The sequence below is a fragment of the Sminthopsis crassicaudata genome, chromosome 4 (assembly GCF_048593235.1).
Source record: "Sminthopsis crassicaudata isolate SCR6 chromosome 4, ASM4859323v1, whole genome shotgun sequence".
Lineage (NCBI taxonomy): Eukaryota > Metazoa > Chordata > Mammalia > Dasyuromorphia > Dasyuridae > Sminthopsis > Sminthopsis crassicaudata.
The window spans coordinates 216,242,739-216,261,975 of record NC_133620.1 but is presented as its reverse complement, the minus strand read 5'-3'; the positions used below and the strand labels follow the sequence as shown (position 1 = coordinate 216,261,975).

The window sequence follows — 19,237 nt, the reverse complement described above, 5'->3', positions numbered from 1 at the left end:
GCTACCTAGAACATATACTACCCTAGTTAAATCAATTGATTGGACCTCAATTTCCTCATGAAGAAAATGAAGGGCATAAAGTAATACTAATCCTGAATATATCATTAATAATCCTAGTAACTCTTAGTTAAATTAAATTGTTACTTCTGACACAAGCAACCAGGTAGGAACTAAGAATATTATAAAGCTAGAATGGAACTTAGATGTTTACTCTCCATTTTAAAGATAAGGAAACAAAGGCTCAGAAAGGTGAAGTGCCTTGCCTAAGATAATACAAATGCTAAGTTGCAAAGTTAGAATTCAAAATCAATGTTATGTCCCTTATGTTACTCTGTCTCTTCCTAAATAATAGTAAATATAAAACTTTTTAAAAGATTAAGAAATTGGGTCCATAAAGTGAATGGATCAAAGAAACTCAGAAACAACCCTTCTATATAGAATCTATCAGTGTAACAAATAGCTGATTTGCCTTCGTGCATGCCATTGTACTTTCATGCCTCTGTGATTTATCAGGATGCTCTATGTAGTTAAAGATGCAACACCTCAGTCTCAGTGTATAGATAAAAGGATTTTTTTCCTCTTTAATAGGTCATCTCAAAAAAAAAAAAAGATAACAATTGAATTGCCTATCAGTGACTTCATGGTTGTCATACTTCATAACATCCTCAAGAATAGAGAAGGCCAACAAGTATCACAGTCTGCAAAGGCAGCAATCAAACATTGAGTGCCTTACTCAATTTGATTTTAAGCTGCTAACAGCCTTCATTTGGCTAGGGGCTCACTCCCATCCTCTCTCAAACCCGTTTCCCTCAATATTAGACTGGAGTTTGTTTTCAAACTCTTAACAGGATCATTGAAAGAAAATGGGAGGAATACTATAAAGAAGCCTCTGGATTCTTTCCAGAGTGGAGTATTTTCTTAGCAATGACTCTGGAATTGGGCCAAAGAAGAAAGTGGTTTTTTGCAAACGAACACTGGGCCATACTCAAGTACACGTTATCATTTAATTTCTTTGTCAATAGCACTAAAGTCAAAAATTAAGAAAGCTATACTTATTTCAATTGTCATTAACAAATGATAATTTTTTTAAATTGCTCTTTAATCAAATATCTTGTCTCCTTTAATTCATGGTATATTTTGATGGTTTTTGCTTTGCTTAGTTTTATTTAATGAACATAACTATTAATACCTAATTCATTTATTCTAAAGCAGAATTAATGTAGATGATAATCTAGTAATAACTGTTGTTGTTCTTAAAGAGCATAAGTTTATTCTGGGTTGACAGTTATTTTAATAGGCTAATGGACTTTCAATATTCTGAACTTGAAGATGATGAAATGTGAGCAATTTTCATACTGCCATATTTAACAAGGTGAAATTTTCAGTCAGACAAAATGTTACTGTACTATTCATCCCCACAGAAGTTATTCCTTGATAACTTTTACATTTCTATTTTTATTTCTATACCCTTCTATATTTCTATACCTTTACAAATCATTAGTATATATTCTCTAAAAAAATAACCTTCAATTTATGTAGTACTCCTAATTTTTTTATTTCCTTAAGCTAGAAAATGTGACTTTTGGGGGAACATTTCATTACATTTTAAGGTTGTTAATACATGTTTAATGTATCTCTTTTTATGAGAAACAAGTTCTACACTTTGCTTTAAGTGACTGTCCTGCCGTCTTTCAAGTCCATTCTGAAACCTTCATCTTCTGCAAAGACTTAGATCTACTGTTTGCATTCTCTTTCAGTTGCAAGATACTAGGTAGAAAAATACTTATAAATGGTTAATGAATATTTCAGCTCATTTAACTCATAAAATTTCTAAGAATTTCTCCTGTACTTACTATGTAAGAATTATTTCTAATCAATAAATAAATGCTGATCAGTTTTTAGTTTCTTCATACATAGTATCTGCGAAAGCTTCTGTCAAATCTAAAACCTTGCTAAATCAAAAAGGAAAGAAAAGTAGGTAAACAGATTTGACCCTTGTCAGGATCTTAAAGATAACTTCTAAATAGGCAAGGAAATCAATGTGTCCTTTCACTCCTAAATGTATTTCCATCTAAAGTAAATACTAATTAAAAACCTTGAAAATTGGAGATGATGGGACCCCTATAAAATTGTTAGGTTAATTTGTAATCATTCTGAAATGCTCAACTTATATGATAGATACTTTTTTCCAGCTCTATGCATTGTATATATGTATATAAATGTCATTATATGCATGTTCATATTAATATATATGCATATATGTATATATAATTTTTTTTGCTTTGGCAGAATCTCATATGGACAGCGAAAAGTAGCTTGGGAAGGCCTGGAACACATATGTGGAAGAACATTAAAATGTCCTAGGAATGTGAGGAATCACCAAAAGAAGATCGAAAGATATGTTCTAGTATTCTCTGTTTCAGGCATTCTTAGCTATATATAATCAACTAAACAGTAAACATGAGCGGTAGGGAGATTTCACACTGAATGGAAAGGAAACTAAGGCACTGACTACAAAAAAATCTAGCTAATGCTTCTAAGTATAATGAAAATTAACTACTTAAAAGGTTATTCTATTTAATAATTTGTAATTTTAAATAAAAATTATTAAAATGTGACTATACTGTTCCTGTGGACACTATATACATTTAACCAATTTTACTGAAGAGAACACTGTGTGAATCTGGCCACATTGTTTGAGATACCAAATATGTGCTTTCCAAAAACATTATTTTGCGGAGAACTCACACAGGGCAAACATTCACAAGGTGGTCAGAAAAAGCAATTCAAGGACACTCCCAAAGTTTCTCTTAAGAACTTTAGAATCGATTGTATTATATGGGAGACACTGGCACAGGACCACCCAGCATGGTGTGACCTCATCAGAGAAGGTGCTGTGTTCTATGAGCAAAGCAGAGTTGAATTAGCCCAAAAGAAACGTGAGATGCATAAAATTAGAGAAGCTACCCCAAATGTTTATAGGAATTATTTGTGTCCAATCTGTGGCTGAGCATTCCAAGCTCATCTTGGTCTAATCAGCCACAGTCAGACACACTGTAACTCAACTCCAATATAGTGATGCCATTTTGATCCTCTTCAAGTACGAAGGACAACAACCAACAAACAAATACTTAACTACTTTAAAGATTCCGTTACAACTGTTTTATGTAGAAAATGGTTGTAAAATTATATTTTATATATTATATAACAATGTTTTGCAGCAAGTTTCTTGAAGATGATGAAAAGTTTATACAGTACTAGAACAGAAAATTGAGTAGTTCAAGTCTCATAATAAAATTGCTAAGTTGTTTGATATTACCACATATCCTTGGACTTTTTGTCACATTACTCTTATTAATTACCAGGGGGGAAAAATCTTTATCTTATTCTCTAGTCAAAATAAGAATAAAGGTTGAGTCATTCAATAAAATTTTTAAATAACTAAAACTAGCATATGTTATGTGCTCTGATGATGGAATTTAAGACTTAAAGACAGATATATCTGAAAGGTACCAACTCTTTCAGTCAAATCTGCACCTGATACCCCAGAATCACACTTTTACTCATTCATTACTGAAAAGTGCAAAAAATTCCTTCCCAACTTAGTTTTTCTCTTTCTGTTTGAAAACTGTTCTGCATTCTTTTAAATCATTCAAGTTTCATGTCAAACATCAGGCAAATTCCAGTTGGACACTTAATATCTATGTCAGCAGTATTTATTTCATTCCCTTTGTGTGCAGACTACCTTGAATCAATAGTAATTTTGCTTAGGAGAAAGATATATGGAATCAGACTCCTTAAAATAAAGAGGCTCTAACACATTCAAAGCCTTACGATTGCTTAAGAATTTTATTGGATAAAAGGGGTTAAAAATTGCAAAGAAGAAAGAAAAAGGATCCAAGTACTTACGTTCACAAGTGTCTCCTTTTTGCTGGTAGCCGGCTTTGCAGATACATTTTCCAATAGGCACTAACCATTCTCCTTCTGCACTGCAGTGCATCCTAGGAGAGTTTTCTGCCTCCTCTTCCGCACTGCTAACACATGTCCCTCGGACCTCCACTAAGGAGGAAAATTCTGAACCAGTCACTGTATCTGGAAAGATAGCTAAGTTCTCAATAATGGACCAGCATTTCTTGTAGTACACCTTGACAGAAACCAAAGCAATGCAAGCCCCAACATCCTGAAAGGCCAAATAGAATCCCTTTCTGGACAAAGGACCAATCTCTCTCACCTCTGTGTTAAGTTTCATTTTTCTCTCCCCAAGGTCACCCTGGGTAAAACTTTCATCTGCAGCAATAGTGTCTATTTTTACATATAAGTTTTCCCTTATATTCCTGCCAGTGTCGTAGTCTGTTTCATAATAGTACAAATTAAAGGTTTCTTTGCATGTTCCCAGCACTCCAGGAAGACTGTTACAATCCCTCAGGGTGAATTTCAGTTCTACAAAAATTCTTTGTGCATTGCCTTTTGCAATCCAGTTAGTCCGGAGCCAGTTGTTTTGGTTAGGTTCCATAACCTGGCATACCTGGTACGTTCGTATAGGTGTGTAGTTTTCATCCAATCCACTAATTTCTTCCCACTGTAAAATTAACAAAAGAGAAATCAGCTGTAGTGAAAAAAGAAAATTACATGTTTTTATGTGATGATGCTTACAGACTTTAATGTAAGATTGCACATATGGAATTTGGGAAAGGTTGTGGCAGCCCTCTTCTCCCTCATAACAAACAGTGCAATTCATGTTTCAAACTGCGCTTATGCTACCACAGCAGAATAATTTATATTATTGTTTCTGTAAGATATAAATACCTTGAATGTTTTATATTGATATCTCTACTTTGGTAATGCAAAATGTAAAATAAAATAAAAGCATGCAAGAATACCTATATTTTCTGTTATAATCTGCAAACTCTTATAAAAGAGAATTTGGATCTGCTAAAATTACCTGGTATGCATACTAATATAAAAATCATTAAATTAATGTATGCTTTAAAAGTTTTTGATGGTTCTGCTCACACATTATGTGTGTCCATGTATTCCCTAAATTACCTCTAAAAACTGGAAAGAAAAACTGACATGGATAAGTATTTGGCACATCTATAACATGATATATTTTTTGAAATAAAGTATTAGTAGATTGCAACACAGAAAGAACATTTCATTCATTGCTACATTATGCATAAAACTGCACATAAAGCCCATCTGATATAAATATAGTTGACTTGGAAGTAAATATTTGGTGATTCATCTTTTATAAATGAATAGTCTTCAAAAGATAATCAAAAGTATACCAATGAGCAAATCATGCTCAGCAAGATGTTTTGAAAAGAAATGGATAAAATGGAAAATTTTGACATTTTTCTTCCACATTCAAGAATATAAATCGATGTGTACATGTATGCATATATATGTGTTTGTATAATTTATGTGTCTTGTTATGTATAATTTATTAAATATATATGGATATGTGTTTTGTGTGTGTAAAGAAAAACTTAATAAACTGATAAAATCTCAAAATTATTGATTATGGAATGCTTTGTACTACACATTTATTACATGTTTATAAAATACCAACTACAGTAACTCTACACAATAAAAACTCACTAAACATAGTTAATGTATGAGGAATATTGTTTACACTTCTGAAAATATGTCATAATGTTAAACGTAGAATATATTTTACCAGTCATATAATCCAATTCCTCCATTTTTAAAGGTGGAAATCAAAGTCCAAACAAGTTATCTTGCCCAAGATCACATGAGTTGCAAGCATTATTGCTATTAAACTTTTGGTAACATTATAAATATTATGAATCATTGATGTAAAAAAAAACACAACTGATTGCTCTTCATATTATTTTAATTCCAACACTAATGAGAAAGTGTAGTGACTGAGCCAGAATTCAAACTTGGGTCCGCTAACTGTGTTTCCATTATTCTTCCCATGGCATGGCATCATGCTTATCTGCCAAAACTACTTTTATTCTATTGTTTTTGAAATCATCATCATTAACCAATGAGAAGGGTACCTTATCTCTGAAATTTTCCTTCCCTGGTTATCTTATTCAAGGTGAACATCATGATTAGTTTTAGCTGTCCTTTCATATCCCCTACATGACAGCAACCTAGACTTTGCATACATTACTTTACCAGCTAAAGAAAAACCATGTTGGACTATTACTACCAAACTTTTGAAAGTGTTGCAAGTATTAAGAGATGCTGCTGTTAAACATTTTTAAAATTGCACTTCTTACAATTTTAATGTCAACACTACTGAAAGAGATATGTACTACTTCAACTTAACAGTTTCCAAATTAACAATATATTCAAGTTCAAGTCCTCTTTATAAAATTGAAATATATTTTATTTGTTATGATTTTATTATACATGCCTAAATAGTTTTAAAATGTCCTCAGCTGCAGCAAGGTTCATATTTCTCATCTCCAGCCTTATTCTTCAATGTAATCTAAACTTGCAATTAGCTGAAAGTGTGCCTATTCCCGCCTTGATTCATATAGTTGTTTATCATCTGTTTGGAAGGCACACAGCCAAATGTACCCAAAGTCAGCCACTTGCAGGTGCAGATTTTGGTCTATTAACTAAATGAAAGTGAAGAGAGAGGGAGAAGCCGACTTAAAATGTAAATAAAAATTGTGTCTTTAAAGGAAAAGGTTTCCCACTAACATTTTTTCCTGAGGTAACAGAATCCAGGGTGGACTACTCCTAAAAAAGTCTATGCCTCCTGATCTTGTCAATTTGATGTTTCATTTTCTAGCTTCATTTAAAGCTGAATCTTTTTTTCCCTTTTTCTTTCTCAAAGGCCAATTTCTACAACAATGAAACTAATAACTGTTAATTTTAATAGGAAAATTGTCCATTCTTTAGGAGTTTAATTTGTAAGTATTTCTAAATATGAATCCATGTAGGTTTTTGTAAATAAATGAAAGTCAAGGGAATAAAGTTATATTCCATTACATACAATGTTGAATGTACTTCCTGTTCTTTAAATTCACTTTTTCAGACCCTGGAGATAATGATTTTAGTTTTGTTTATACATGCATTGATTTTATAAGTTCTGTTTACAAAATAATTACTATTAAAATTTTGAGAAGTACCTTGAAAAACTGAAATCTTAGTTCTGGCTAATTGAACCATTTCACTTTACCTGAATTGAATATCTCTAATTCTCTTTTACTAATGTTATCAGAGGAATCTCAAGCAAAACATAGAGTTAAATGTTAACTCAAGATACTTTAGTTTGATAAGCTGGCCATTAGAGCCTAAGATAACACTGACAATCATAATTTATCATTGTGTGGATTACATGGATGATGTACTACAATCATATATCAGTTTCCTACTATTCAGAGATAAAAATCTTCTTTTTATCACTATTTGTTTTAATTGATGGATGGTAGAAAATGGGTTGCATCTGTCATTGGAAAGAAAGGTGTTCCATTTTTAATTTAAATGTCTTCTTACAATGTATGTTATTTTACTTATGGAAGGACACCATTTTCAAAGAAGCACTGGATTTACAACCTAGAGTCCACATTGACAAAAATCTTTGCTTTCGTTCTTTTATCTTTAAAATGCTTTGGCATTAATGCAAAAAGTTAATACTGTGAAGGTAGACAACCACAATCTTCTAACTAATCCCTTAAACAATTTAATTTAAACAAACGTGTTAATATTTTAAACAGAGTCTCATTATGCATGTTCTGATGTCTTAAATCGACTTCCAGTTCATGCAGTATTGATTTTATGATGTTACTTTTAAACTAAAAGACTCTTTTAGACTTTCATTCTTCTCTTTTGCTAGATTTGTTACACTTTTTATATCCTCACTCATACTTCACGCTCTTCTGGCTCCAGATTTCTTACTGTGCCAAAGATTAAGTTAGAAACAATGGGGTTTATTCTCTTTCTTCAGAACCCTCTTCCTCAAGGGATGAAGAATGTGCCCTCTGTCACAATTAAAGTAAGAACCAAAGACATGGCTATTTAAATAACTTTAAATAGGTAGTATATCTTTCGAGATATGTGAAATATAATATGGTCTGCATCTTTATAGAGCTGCTTTACATTTAAGTATCTTTTCTAAACCTTTGCTGGACATATTTAATGGAGAAAGCACTTAACTATATAATACTCTCATCTTTATTCCATGGGACAAATGAGAAAAAAAATTATAACTAATAATACCAAATGTGACATTATCAGAATTTGGAAAATTCCATAAGACATGCTGTATCAAAAAAATGCCAAATATTAGCATGTTCAAATTTTCTAAGTTGACTTTTATAAGTAATTTTGAGTGATGTTGAAAATGTTTCTAAAAAAGAAGAAAGTGGATCCCATACTGTTTTAAAGAACTATATACAGCCTACCTGGTGATTACACTACAGAAGAATAAAGCAACTAAAGAGGTTTAAGTGAGTTTGTGTAGAGAATGTTCCCTGTAATTAATTGGCATTTGTAGTCTATAACCTGAGGTATGATTCTTCTCCAAGTAGAAACTCAACAGCCCGAGGTTATGGGGAACTTTTCTTTTTCCACCCTGGAGCTAGTTTTAATCATGCCCTGCTTCCCCCACACTCTTGTCTTCCCTTTTCTACATGTTCTTCCACCCCAACCACCCCCCAAAAACGTGGCAAATTAAAACTTCTACACTGGTCCCAATTCCTAAGGGAAGATTAGGATATAGCAGGTAATGTTTGACATGTGAATAGCTTCCTCAGGTGGAAAAATGAATTAGATCCTTTAGATTTTAAAAAAGTTTATAATATACACACACATATTGTAAGAAGGCACACTTACCCCATTAGGAGGAAAGGAAATCCACTCCAATTCTGTCTGTTGTGCTTTAGAGTCCAGCAGAAGTACTGAAAAAAGAAAATGCCCCTTCTGAAGATTACATATTATTTTTAATGCAATTTTTAGTATTTCTGTGCTTAAGGTAAACAAAAAAAATTCTTCACATAAGAAATCATTAATGACCTAAGTATACACACATATTTGCTCCATACATATGTACAAAAAACCAATATATATGGACTACACAAATTTAGCACAACTTTACTTTACTGTATCCTGTGGTGAAATACAGTATTAGACTGGAGTTATCTTTTCATTATCAAAGATCTAAATAACAAAATCAGCAGCAGTAGTTGTATGAACTAGCTTCCACTCTTTACATTTTAAAATTACATAGTTAACAATAGACTCACAAAATCTGGAGGCCTTAACATTTTGTGAAACCATATGATACACTTATATGCCATAAGATAATTTCAACACATCTCTCAATTCATTTGAATTAATTTGTCATTGTGTTCTGGCATAATAGTTTCAAGAAGACTTTTCAGAAGCTGAACTAAATTTGCAAAATCATTAAGCAAAAAATTTTTCAAAATTATCTTCATTATTTTTGAAAAATTAGTCATCCATATTTGAATGACTAATAAATTTTGCTAAAAGCAACTGCTCACAATGTTTTATTTGTCAAATTTAAAAATACTAATCTCACTTCCTTTTTTAAAAAAAGGAACATTATCTAGCCATGAAAAGTTTGTATTACTTTGTACTACTTTCGACAAATAGGATTGTTAGCAAGTTTTTTTAATTTATCAAAATTATTAAAATGTATATTAGTCATAGTTTTAATTCAAGTATTTATAAAAGGATAGATATATAGATGATAAATACACACACTGATTATATAGATAATAGACACAGTAACACAGGATACATGAGAAATAATAGATACACTTAAACTTTGTTTGGTTTTTTACTGATGTTCTTTTTCTTTTTAGTAGAACTACCCCTCCCTATCATTTATTATTAAAAAAAGATTGGGTTTAAATAATTTTTCACTTTTAAAAAATGTTCTTAGGTGTAGGAAACTACTTTTTACCAAAAGCAACATTTCTTCAAATAGTATATCAATGAACTTTCAATTTAGTCTTTTTTTAAAGAAAAGTTTAACATCTTTTAGTAAAAATGTTAGATTTTGAAAGGCATTTCACTCAAATTTTAATAGTACAGTAATATAGATTCTTTCAAGTGAGTTTAGTACTGTATTATTATTAGGTGATGGTAAAAGAAACGTGTCAATTTTGGAAACAAGAGAAACTTAGACAATTGGCTATGTTTAACCCTTTCAAGCATGCCAATTCTCCCTAACATATCTATTAATCATCCCTCCAAAGACACTATTATCTACTTTGATCCAGTTGATACAGTAAATATTCACACACATACATCCACCCCACCCACTCCTGAAAGACCTGGACCTGGAAAGCAGGCACCTTGTGCACACGCACCTTGAATGCTTCTAAGTTCTTCTAAATGGAAGAATTGAAGGTTAATCTAAAACATATTTAGACACTTTTTTTTTAACCAATTGTAAATCGGGGATTGGTACTGTTCTTTGTTTTTTTTTTTTAAAACGTGGTTTTTTTAAAGTGGATTTTGTTTTTATCTATTACAATTCAAATAAAAGGCAGTAAAACAATGCAAGATTTATAGGTATTTTGCCTCTGAGATAAACGGGGATGGTGGTGATGTTAACTACGGCACAATAATTAAAGTTCAAAATCACATTAACTAGTTTTATTTCTTTTCTTGGAAGATTGCTAGGTAGCTCGCGATCATTTTAAAGTCTTTTTGTTTCACTCTTGAACATTGTGATTAATTTTTAAAAATGGGGGGAGGGCACGATATTAAAAAAAATCCATTTAATCTTAGACATAGAAATCAGCTAGGGAGCTTAATCAGCAGTTCTAAAGTGATCAATCCATCTGCCCCTGCTGTTCCACTCCCCAGCTCAGTTCTTAACGCCCGGTTTCTCGGCCCACTCAGAACACAGAGTACTGGCTTCACCCTGAGCCACTCACAGAATCTGCCGCCCAGTCGGTTCGGAAGTGGGGGGCGGGGAGCGCATAGGAATTCGAATCCCTGAACTCGTACTGAGCTCGGCTAAGGGAAGACTGAGAGATGTGTTCGGCATGGGGTGCGGCTGCACACTCTAGACCTAGAGAGCAGTTTGAAATTGAGGAGGGTACTGTATATTCCTCTATGAAGAGCCGGAGCAGGAGGCAAAGGGGAGAGAAGCTGCAATTGTCCCGCGGCATCTTTAGAGTTCCCAGGACTGTTAAGACTTTGGGAAAGGAGGAAGTGGCTGTTAGGCTGGGCTGTGGACGCGGTTCGGTCTGGCTTAGGAATCACAGATGTAGTCAGTGGCCTGAGCAAGGGGTTTCTGGGACGAGAGGACACTCCCTCCCCCCACCTACGGTGTCAGAGAGCGAGGGGGAGGGTAAAGCGGGGGGAGGGGAGGACTCGAAGCCTGAGTCGGGGATGAAGGGGGAGAGGCGGGTGTCACACTGGAGGAGGAAAGCTTGGGGCTTGGGAGAAGTGTCTTCATTGAGTGAATGGCACAGGCGGAGTTTGCTGAGAAACAGCTGTATTTCGCCTCCAAGCGTCTGACCCAGAATGTTCAATTTCTCTGTCTTAATGTCTCTATCTGTTTCTCTTGGTCTCTGCCTCCTGAATCTCTGTTTCTTTCGCTTTGTCTCTCTCCTCCTCCCACCTTCTCCTCCTTCTCTCCCCCCAGGGTAAGGAAGAGAAAATACGCTCATCCCAGGCCCGAAGTCTCCTTGCCCTTAACTCTTCAGGGTGACTGAGTGGGAGGACCGGGCACCTGCGTAATAGGTTTTCCAACTCTGGCCCTTTTGGGAGGAAGGTGTACAGGGACCGCCTGAGGCTCGATCATTTATTATTATTACCTATTTATAGCTTGCACTGTGGGAATCTTGACACTTTAGGATCAAAGCTCTTCCTTCACAAGAATCTCTCACCTTTTCCTACCCTCAAACTCTCCTCCCCCCATCAAAAACAAAACAAAAACAAAAACAACAACAACAACAAAAAAAAAAAAAACCTCTCTGCATTCTGGACTGAAATGGCGTTGGAATTTAAAATAAGAAACCTCTCCATGTATCTTGAGGGTGGAGGAAGAGATGAAGGGGAGCGTAATAAAACCAGGATTTCTGGCTACAGGAACCTCTCCCCCTAGTGATACAGATATTTATAGCTTAAACTCCTGCTGGAAGTGTGTGTGCCTGTGCGCCTGAGTACCTTCCATCCTTCTGTGCAAACTTTTCCTCCCCATCCCGTTATTTCAGTACAAAGAGTATAAAGTGCAGCGAATAAATATTTAAATCTTCATTTTAAAGAGAACGTGTTGTCCCTTTTAATTGGGGTTTCTGTCTTCAACAGTCTTGCGCTTTTATAAGCATTTGACTGCTTAGCTGCGAGTTTAGGGTCCTTTTTTGCTTAATGAATTCATCTTCAGCACAGGTTGCAGATTACTAAATTGGGATTTTTGGGGTCAGATGGAAGGGGATGAAAGAATGAGAAAGAAGGCTGGGAAATCCTTGAAAAGAATGAAGAGAAAATAATCACTTAAGTTTTCATAGATTTAGCAAAAGAATGTCAACCTCACGTTTAGTGATTTCTCTGCAGTCTCTAGAAAGCAGGTTTTCTTTAGAGATATGTATAGCCCCTTCTCAGATTCACACACACACACACACACACACACACACACACACACACACACACACACAAACACAGCCACGACCCTAAATATGATTTCTGGCTTCATTTTAAATTCATTTTCTAATCTCAGTAATATAAATGTTTTTCAGTCCTTTGAAGGTGAACTTTGGAAATTGCCCCCTGGAAAAGAATGAGATGTGATAGTGCTCAGAAGCAAAGCATTTTAATTGACAGTTTTTTTTTTTCTTTTTTTTTTCCCCCAGCTCCAACTACAGGCACAGAAAGGTATTTTACCTTCTGTCAATGGTTCAAAGAAGGGAAAATATATAACCACACACAGACGTAACTGGCTAGCTAAATGAAACCATCTCTTTGCATTGACAGAATCAGACATCGAGGCCCAGGTCATTTAGGCTGGTTTGATTACTGACTGCTTAAACTCCAGAATTAGGTGGGGGAGGGGTTGATTTTTCATGGATTACTCTTCAATTCAAAACTATACAAGCTCACCTAGAACCCCATTCATCCCTTCTGGAATCAAGATCTTTAAAAAAAAAAAGGGGGGGGAGGGAAAGACAATAAAAATTTTTACCCCAAACGTTGGATTTATAAGGTTACTGTATGTGAATGGAGATACACGTTTAATGTGCCGCCTCATCTCTCTATGCACTATTCACCTTTTCAATGTTATTGTTCCATCCCGGTAGCTGTGTTCCAACAGCAAGGGCCTGGGCAACAACCTGAGTCGGCAGTGAAGACTTTATTAGGGGCCCGATCTTGATTATCTTACAGAAGTCTCCACAGTTCTCTGGGAAAGGACCGGACTCCAGGAACTCGGCATCGTTTTGGCTAAGACACTAGAGGATGCGCGCCCAAGTCCCCTACCAAACTCTGGCTGCAGCTTCAACAGTCACTCACACACACAAACACACACACACACACATACACACACGCATACCTTCAACCCTCCCCGGGGTGCTAACAAAACAGCTTGCTCAGAAAGACTCCCTCCGATCTTTCCCCGTCGCACGCGGTGCCCTCGGATCGTGCAAGCCACAAAACCCCGTCCCGATTTCTTCAGCTCAGCCCGTGGCGCAGGGATGGATGGAGGGTTCTCCGAGCGGTCCCCGCTCGCCTCCCTCCAACCGAGCGCTTACAGGGGTGGAAGGGAATTGGGAAACAGATGCGAAGCAGCTCGTCTCCTAATCCTACCGACGAACCATTTCTTACAGAGATACAGCGAAATAGATAGCTAAGTCAGAACAAACTTTGCTTTCCCAATCGCCTTACCTTCTTTCGCAGCCTGTGCTTCCCCCGTGTGTGCAAAGCGGAGCAGCCAGATGTAGCATAAAATAATCCAGGAAGGGTACCGAGTTTGAAAAACCATGGTGCATGAGCAGGTTTGAGGGTTTATCTTAATTATCTCAAAGGGGATCTGCTTTAAATGCTGTTGGTTCGGAAGTGGGTTTGGGTTCTCTTTTAGCATCAATTCTTCTTCGCAGTCCAGGCCCGTTCCTCCGAATTGGATTTTTGTTGGATTTTTTCTTCCCTTTTCCTTTTTTTTTTTTCCTTTTTTTTTTTTTTCCTTTTCCCCCCTCCAATTCGTTCGCACCGTATTTGCTGTCTGCAAGTCTCCGACTGCAGACCGGCCGCTCGCTCCACACTCCAATAATATCAATTAGGGGGAAAGGGGCGGGGATTCCAGGCCGAAGAGCAACCCGTCACTCTAAGAGACTGGCAGCAAGAGGCGGCCTCCCAGAAGCTGATTCCCAGAGCCAGGGGGCGGATCTTGGGGAAGAAGGCTGCCCAGGCCGTGGAGGAGGGGTCGGAGGCGCAGACCAATTGGCGGAGAGTGGAGTCAGGTTGCTGCTGGTAGAGGATTCCCCTCAGGTTCCGAGCTCTGCGCGATCTAGTTTTGTGTGTGGAAAGAAGAGTTCAGGGTTGGGAGAAGAGGCCGGCGCTGCCGTTGGATTTCTGATTTTAAGAAATCGGTGCTTTCGCCTAGCAAAACAAATGTAAAGATAGTGCTCTAAACTCAGATATCCACTGACATTCATCCACGTCTCTATGGTTCAGAAACCAAACGCGAAAGAATCTGAATTTCATTTAACAAGTTAGACTCTAAAGCGGTGAAAATCGCTGTACCTTTAAGCTAAGTGCCTTTTATTTTAAGAAACTGGTATTGAAAACTCCGTGCCTGGTAACTTTTTTAATCACCTTTCACCGAAGTGTTCGGGATTCTCTTCTTTTATTCTCGCAGCTGCTTGCTTCCCTCCCTATTTGGGGGACACCCCCACTCTCCTTGGAAGAATGAAAGCAATTAAATGCATCATACTTAAATAATGTTTCCAATGGTTTAAAATAAACCGTGGCAAAAGAAACTGAGGAAAGGGGAGAGAAAAGGAAATCTTTTGTTTTTTGTTCCCCTCCCTTTCTGTTTCTTAAAAGCATTAAATAGGAACTACAGTATTCAAGATGAAGTGAAAATCTTCATACTCAAACCCGAGACTTCTTAATATAATATAATCATTTCTATAAAGTTGTCCCATTTTGTAGCATTTTCCATTTGTGAATACACACTTCTCTCTCTGAATTTTGCTTAAATTGATTTCATAGAATGCTATCACAAACTTAATTCAAGTCATTTCTTTCCAACCAAGATATTTTGCAATTCTCAGGTTTTCGCTCTTGTAATAGCTATGTTTTTAAGTTATTTTTTTCAAATTTTTTTAAAGTTATATTTTCCCTTTACCCATCCTATAACAACTATGAAAAGTAACCTTCGTGTTGGTTACTAGAAGATAATTTCCTCATTCTTTGTAATTCAAAACTATGGTTAAATCTATAATAATGATATTTCTGAAAAAAAAAAAAAGTCAAATCATTGATTTCAAAGTTTAGCAGCAGAAAAGAAGAGATTCTCTCTGGCCCTCGTGGCCCTATTTCCCTTTTTGTTTGACTAATTTTTTTTTTTTCCTTTTCTTTATCCCCTGTCATTTATAAGTTGTCTCTTGGTGACAAACATTTTTTTTTTTTTAAGAAAAAGTTGTTTCTATTTAAGAATTTAATTTCATCTCATCTTCATTTAAAAATTAAATATAAAATAGCTGTTTCTGAAATTCAAGGTAGTAAAACTTAGAATTGTCCAGAGATGACAGCAGCATACTGTCCTGTATAGTTTCTAAATTTCTAAGCAGTTTTCAGTTGAAGATAGGAAATGAAATTTTCTCCCTTCCTTTCTTTGACTTGGCAGTGTGAGTTATTATATATAGATATAATTGTATGTTTCTAGCTGTTATGCCTATTAAAATGTTTTTCAAAAATTATATTAAAAACATCTTGAGTGCCCTTTTAAAGGATATAAGGAAAATGTAAACAGCATAATGGATTAAGCCTTGGAAAGAGATAAAGAAAAATTCATAGACTTGCAATGTTTTACCAAGGTTGTAGAAGATTTTGGAACAATCTTTACAAAAATAGATGCTTAAAGAGTGAAAATTGCAGACTAAAACACATAAATTAGAAACATAGATTTTCCCATATCAGCTTCACAAATATCAGATATCAAAACTACAAAAACTATATATATTAAACAACTTTTGATACATGGAATAAATTCTCCAGGATTTCAGCACTTTCCCCAGGGTCTCATCCCTATTTCTAAGAAGGATACCAAGGTAGCCTTTAAAGTTTAACATATTCCTTTCATCTACTGAATGACTAATACTCAGTGGTGAGAATACAAATACCTTTCCATTACATTCAAAAAACCCATGAAAGTAATATCTTTCTATACTTTGAGTGGTATAGTTAGCATATGTACAATCTTTTATTTTGTTTTTTCTCTCAAATATATACTCTCATATGTATCTATGCTGGAGGTGAGGGGGGTAATCTTAACATTAATGTATATACAAGGCAATTGACTTTTTTTTTTTCTTTTTTTCTTTTTGGCTGCAGATTTGCACAGTGGTAGAAAAAGCCTCCCACCCAATTAGTCTTCTATAATACTAAGATGCATCTGTGAGAAGTGGGAGCACTTAAATACAAAAATTACTGAGTCAAAAAAAAAAAAAAAAGAAAAGAAATTTCATTCTGAAGCTTGTATGTTTAAAATATATAAACATGTGAGTTGAATTTAGGCTGGAATTAACTTGAAATAAAAGTCCACCAACTTATTTGTAAGCTAGAACACAGGGCATATACATATATAGCATATTGTACTTTTTTCTTTTTTTAGAATTTGCAATCGCATTTTAAAAGAACTTATAACGTTTCTTCTATTATTGTAATCACATTTTTCTCCTGCATAGTTATACTTTTACAAAATGGATGTGAATAAGTTATTAATATATTCAAATTTGGTTAAAGATGAAGTCATTTGCTTGACATGTCTTTTTAAAATTACTTCAAGATCATCTTCCCACCCCCTATTTTCTTTAGGTAGCTCCAATTCTTGCACCAGATCATATTGAATTTTTAGCAATTGTTTATGAGTTTAGGTGTATGTCATGCCCTATAGCTGATAGAATACCATAATTATATTCAGCTAATATGAAACAAATGGGAAGTTGAAGTTTAGAAAAATAACTTTTAAAATTCTACTTGTATTCCCCCCTCTTCTTTCTGCCTGCTCCCCCCCAATTCTCTAAATATACCACATTGAAAAAAAGGCAAGAAGTGTCTTGTTTTGCTTCTGTTTAAGAAAGAGATAAAGTAATACTTTTAGAGCACAACAAAGTATTTTTCTTCCTATTTAACAGTAGTCATTTCAGTATACACAGTTATACATGTGTGCACACATGTATGCACACATATACACACCTTCAGTGAAGCCTTAGTCTTTATCTTCTCGTTTCCTGCTGGGAAATTGCTATTTACTTTTGGTAAGCAAGTGCAGATTTTAAAAGAGGAACTATTTCTTAGAAATAAATTAGAATGACCAAGGGAAATGGAACCTATCAATTTTCACATATAAATCCTTTGTGGAGAAGGAGAAGGAACAGGGAAGGAAAAGGCACAATTGGAAGCTCCAGTTGGTTACAAATCCCACATTATCAAACTAAATGGTTAACTGCAACAATGAAATCAAAGGGCTGCTTCTGAACCTACTACTTTTGCACTTACAGTCTAAATGCATTCACAGCTGGCAAATGTGAAAACGCAAGTTCATCACAGAAAAGGGGTAATTTAAACTGAATTAGAAAAGGTACTGTGCAGAAGAAACTGATTATAAACTGAAAAGAGACATTATGTCTCAGTTAATAGAGATTACAGAAAAGTAGATTCTCTGGTTGTGATTTTAGTAAAATATAAACAATCTTTTCCACTGTGTAAGAAAATAATTTAGATAGTTATATTAACATGATTTATGTAGTATCTATAAAATAGTTATTTATACTCTAACATAAAATATACATAATCTAAGCTCTGTTCAAAAATAAGGTATCATTTAGCTTTCTAAAATTTAACATGACTTACACTATATAAAAACCATACGTTAGGAATGAATTTCTTTTACCATTTATAATTTTAATTGGGAAAATTTAAATTTTCAATATGAAAAATTTGGAAATCCTAAGGACCTAATGATCTTAACATGATTAATAAACAAATGCACTCAGATTCTTAGGTTTAGTTTAATAGAATAATCTGATTTAAAGCAGCTAAGACATCATACTATGAAACTTTATGATCATTGAAAACAGTTTAGGGCATTAGTCAAAAGGGTATTTGTCAGTGGCTCATAGAAAGCATTGTGACCTAATTAAAAGGGTCAGCAAACATAGCCTGAAAAAAAAAATTAACACATGTGAGCTTGAGAGAATTTATGAAAACTATTTAATTAAAAAGGAAAAAAAAAACTTTTTTCTAAGAAGTTTCTTGTTTCTCATATATACCTGGCATATTCTGATAAATCACTATGTATGATAAAATATAACATGAATTATATAAATTCTCTCTCTCTCTCTACCTCTATATGACTCTGTGTCTCTTATTCTCTCACTCTCTTTTGTCTCTGTCTCTGTCTCTATTTCTGCCTCTGTCTTTCAATTTTAGTGTTTTTCTTCTTTTTTACAATAAATTTTTATTTCAAGGTCTGTCAGAATGCAATAACCACCAGGGGGCACTAGAACCTCTGGGTGACTGTCTAGCCAATCAAATCCATGCAAAAGTTGCTATGGGCCAATTGGATGCACAATCATAGCATCCCAGACTATTAGAGAGGAAATGAGACTTAATAATCATTTAGTTCAATCCTCTCATCAGCAAAGCACTGACCCAAAATAACATTTGTGGTATTGAACCTCTTGCTAAATCTGTCAATAGCCCCCAGGAGTTTCTTGAAGATAGAAAACAATCCAATGATTTGCTTCAATCTATACTCATTCAGGTGATTGTATGCCACAAAATAAGATGACACCAGAGACTTAAAGGCACTGTAGATGAGAGAACCTGGCAAATATGAATGCACTTTGCAAAGAAGCACAGGAATTAGAATCCCCATGAATCTTTAGCTGGACCTCAGAAACACAGTATTCCAGCATTCCTTCTGGCTGGAAGTAAAAGTTAAATGTAATGCAATCTATCTGACCTCACTGCTAAGGAAATAAAGTCTTGACTATTATGCTTGAAGGTTATGGTAGGAAGTCTCAGAATGTCACTGTTAATATTGAAAATA

General features: G+C 34.8%; 1 protein-coding gene across 5 annotated transcripts in view; it reads right to left on the bottom strand.

The window, feature by feature from the left end:
- The window catches only part of EPHA7 (EPH receptor A7), a 208,893-nt gene extending 194,671 nt beyond the window's left edge, over positions 1–14,222 (bottom strand). For all 5 annotated transcript variants that reach the window (XM_074310277.1, XM_074310278.1, XM_074310280.1 and 2 more), the window contains exons 1-3: positions 13,846–14,222; positions 8,818–8,882; positions 3,910–4,579 (exon numbers count right to left, since the gene is read on the bottom strand). In XM_074310277.1, the coding sequence (XP_074166378.1) occupies positions 3,910–4,579; positions 8,818–8,882; positions 13,846–14,041 (931 nt within the window). In that variant the 5' untranslated portion in view covers positions 14,042–14,222. The remainder of the gene's footprint in view (positions 1–3,909; positions 4,580–8,817; positions 8,883–13,845) is intronic.
- Between the last annotated feature and the right edge of the window lie 5,015 nt (positions 14,223–19,237).